Here is a 2500-nt window from a genome sequence, read left to right as displayed (position 1 = left end):
TTATATCAATCATGTCAATGTTGTACTCACCAATATCGTCTGATTATATCAATCATGTCAATGTTGTACTCACCAATTGTCTGATTATTCAATCATGTCAATGTTGCTCCACCAATATTGTCTGATTATATCAATAATGTCAATGTTGTACTCACCAATATTGTCTGATTATATCAATAATGTCAATGTTGTACTCACCAAAAACACGTTTGTAAATCTGTGCTAGAAAAAAACATCCTTCAATAATCGATCGATTTAAATGACCTTCATCTTGGCAAAAACTTTCAAACCTGGGACTTCGCCAATCTTGGACGAAACATGACGCATTTTAGTGGATATAACAATATATTTTTCTACCACAAATAACGCTGTTAACGACAAGGTACTCATTATATTCCTGAGTACGGTGAGAGAATGTGAGTATTGAGCATTTTCTAAGGGCTCGACTGAGAGAAACTCGATCCTTAGACCTTCAGATCAGAAGGCGAGTGTCATACCACTGGACCACGTAGTCGCACTGGAGTCTAGAGTTTAAGTCCTCGATGCCTCTAAAATGTTCTTTTGCCTTGAGGCATTTCTGAGCTTCTTTCATAACATATTAACATAACGGTATGCTCCACTCCTTCTTCTGATGGTCATTCAGATGGTGGTGAAGATGATGACGATGATGATGATGATGATGATGATGATGATGATGATGATGATTATGATGATGATGATGATGATGATGATGATGATGATGATGATGATGATGATGATGATGATGATGATGATGATGATGATGATGATGATGATGATGATGAGATGATGATGATGATGATGATGATGATGATGATTATGATGACGATGATGATGATGATGATGATGATGATGATGATGATGATGATGATGATGATGATGATGATGATGATTTATTCATACTTGCTCCCACAGATCCTATTTGAAAGCCAGATGGTTTCAAGAGACACCATAGTTGCACTCGACGACATTGTGGTCGCCGAATCGACCATGGAATGCAAGGGCGAGGGCCCAACGACTCCGTCATCAAAGTCTTCTTTCATAAAAGATATCAAACCATCATCGGTTTTTTCATTCGAAGGAAGTTGGCCTAGCGACGGGTTGCATTCAATACATGGAACGGGCCATTCGTCCAGTGAGTCGCACACAACTTTGTCTGCGTCCCAAAGCTCGCCTCATGCTGAATACATAACACACCCGACAGTGCAGACTTCCAAGCAAGCCACGCTTTACACCAAACCGACAAACACGGTCCTGCCATCCCACACCACCCCGCTTTCCACAAAGCCATCAGACACGACCCTGCTATCCCACACCTCCCCGCTTTACACCAAACCAACAAACACGACCCTGCTATCCCACACCACCCCGCTTTACACCAAACCAACAAACACGACCCTGCTATCCCACACCACCCCGCTTCACGCCAAACAGATGTACACGCCTGCACCATCCTACACTCCGCTGAACACCAAACAAAGGGACACAACCACTACAGTATTACATTCACCATTTCTTACAGATAGCTCGATCTCATCAACATCCACAGCAAACTCTCCATCACATTCATTCAAGTCACCATCAGCACAACCCATTCATCAAACACTAGCAGCAACGCCATCAGTATCAATAACACCAGCAAAGACACTTCAACCATCATCATCATCACCATCATCGGCAAGGGATCCAGACAACAACAACACTGACACAACAACCGATTCTAACCAGGCACCAACCAACAACATCCAGTCATCAACAACAACACCCCATCCTGACGGTGATCAAAGTTCTCAACACTCGGGAATTTCAACCGGTGGGAAAGTCGCCATCATTATTGTAGCTACGGTAGTCGGACTAGCTATCATAATCATCATTATCCTTATCATTAAAAAAAAGAAAGAAGAGAAGAGAGAAACGGTTATTGCTGACTGTTCATATAAAAACGATTCTTACAACATGAATTCCATGCCTCCAGAATAATCAAACTGAACATTAGAGAGCAGGCACTGATGCAACCAAATAATATCTGACAAGGCGTATAGGAATCGATAACAGACAAAACAAGAAAGAAAAATACAAGCAAAAAGAAATATATATAATATATACTACCCCAAAATATGACTCTCCTTATACACACCTCTTCCGGCAAGAATAATTAAACCAGTCACGTATCTCCCTGGGATTTTAGATTTACTAGTGCAGAATTTTAATCCATTTAGAGAAAAGAAATGTGACCTACCGTGTCCAAATGGTATTGTGTCGGGATGACCCTGTGCTGAAAATTAACTTTATTGATACTTTACGTCAAGACCCCCCCCCCCCCTGACAAAAAAAAAATCCTTAAAAGATCACAAAATTCGCCAGCAGAATATAACAAACCTACACACAAAATAATGTGTAACATTGAACGCTTATGATCAGATTAAAATAATTTAATGATAACTACTCATTAACATGGCTGGCCAAAAACAATAACAAACAG

At 40.5% G+C, this 2500-nt stretch overlaps 1 protein-coding gene across 1 annotated transcript in view; it reads left to right on the top strand.

The window, feature by feature from the left end:
* LOC144960268 (uncharacterized) overlaps window positions 1-2500 on the top strand; it is a gene marked incomplete at its 5' end in the record, with an annotated part of 24001 nt that overhangs the window by 4441 nt on the left and 17060 nt on the right. Inside the window, 1 exon segment of the mRNA XM_078893311.1 lies at window positions 934-1153. Within this exon segment, the coding sequence (XP_078749437.1) occupies window positions 934-1153 (220 nt within the window).

This window comes from Berghia stephanieae, chromosome 15, assembly GCF_034508935.2.
Source record: "Berghia stephanieae isolate SIO BIC M18660-M18661 chromosome 15, UCSD_Bste_1.3, whole genome shotgun sequence".
In the NCBI taxonomy this organism is placed as follows: Eukaryota; Metazoa; Mollusca; class Gastropoda; order Nudibranchia; family Aeolidiidae; genus Berghia; species Berghia stephanieae.
This window is presented reverse-complemented; position numbering and strand designations above follow the sequence as displayed.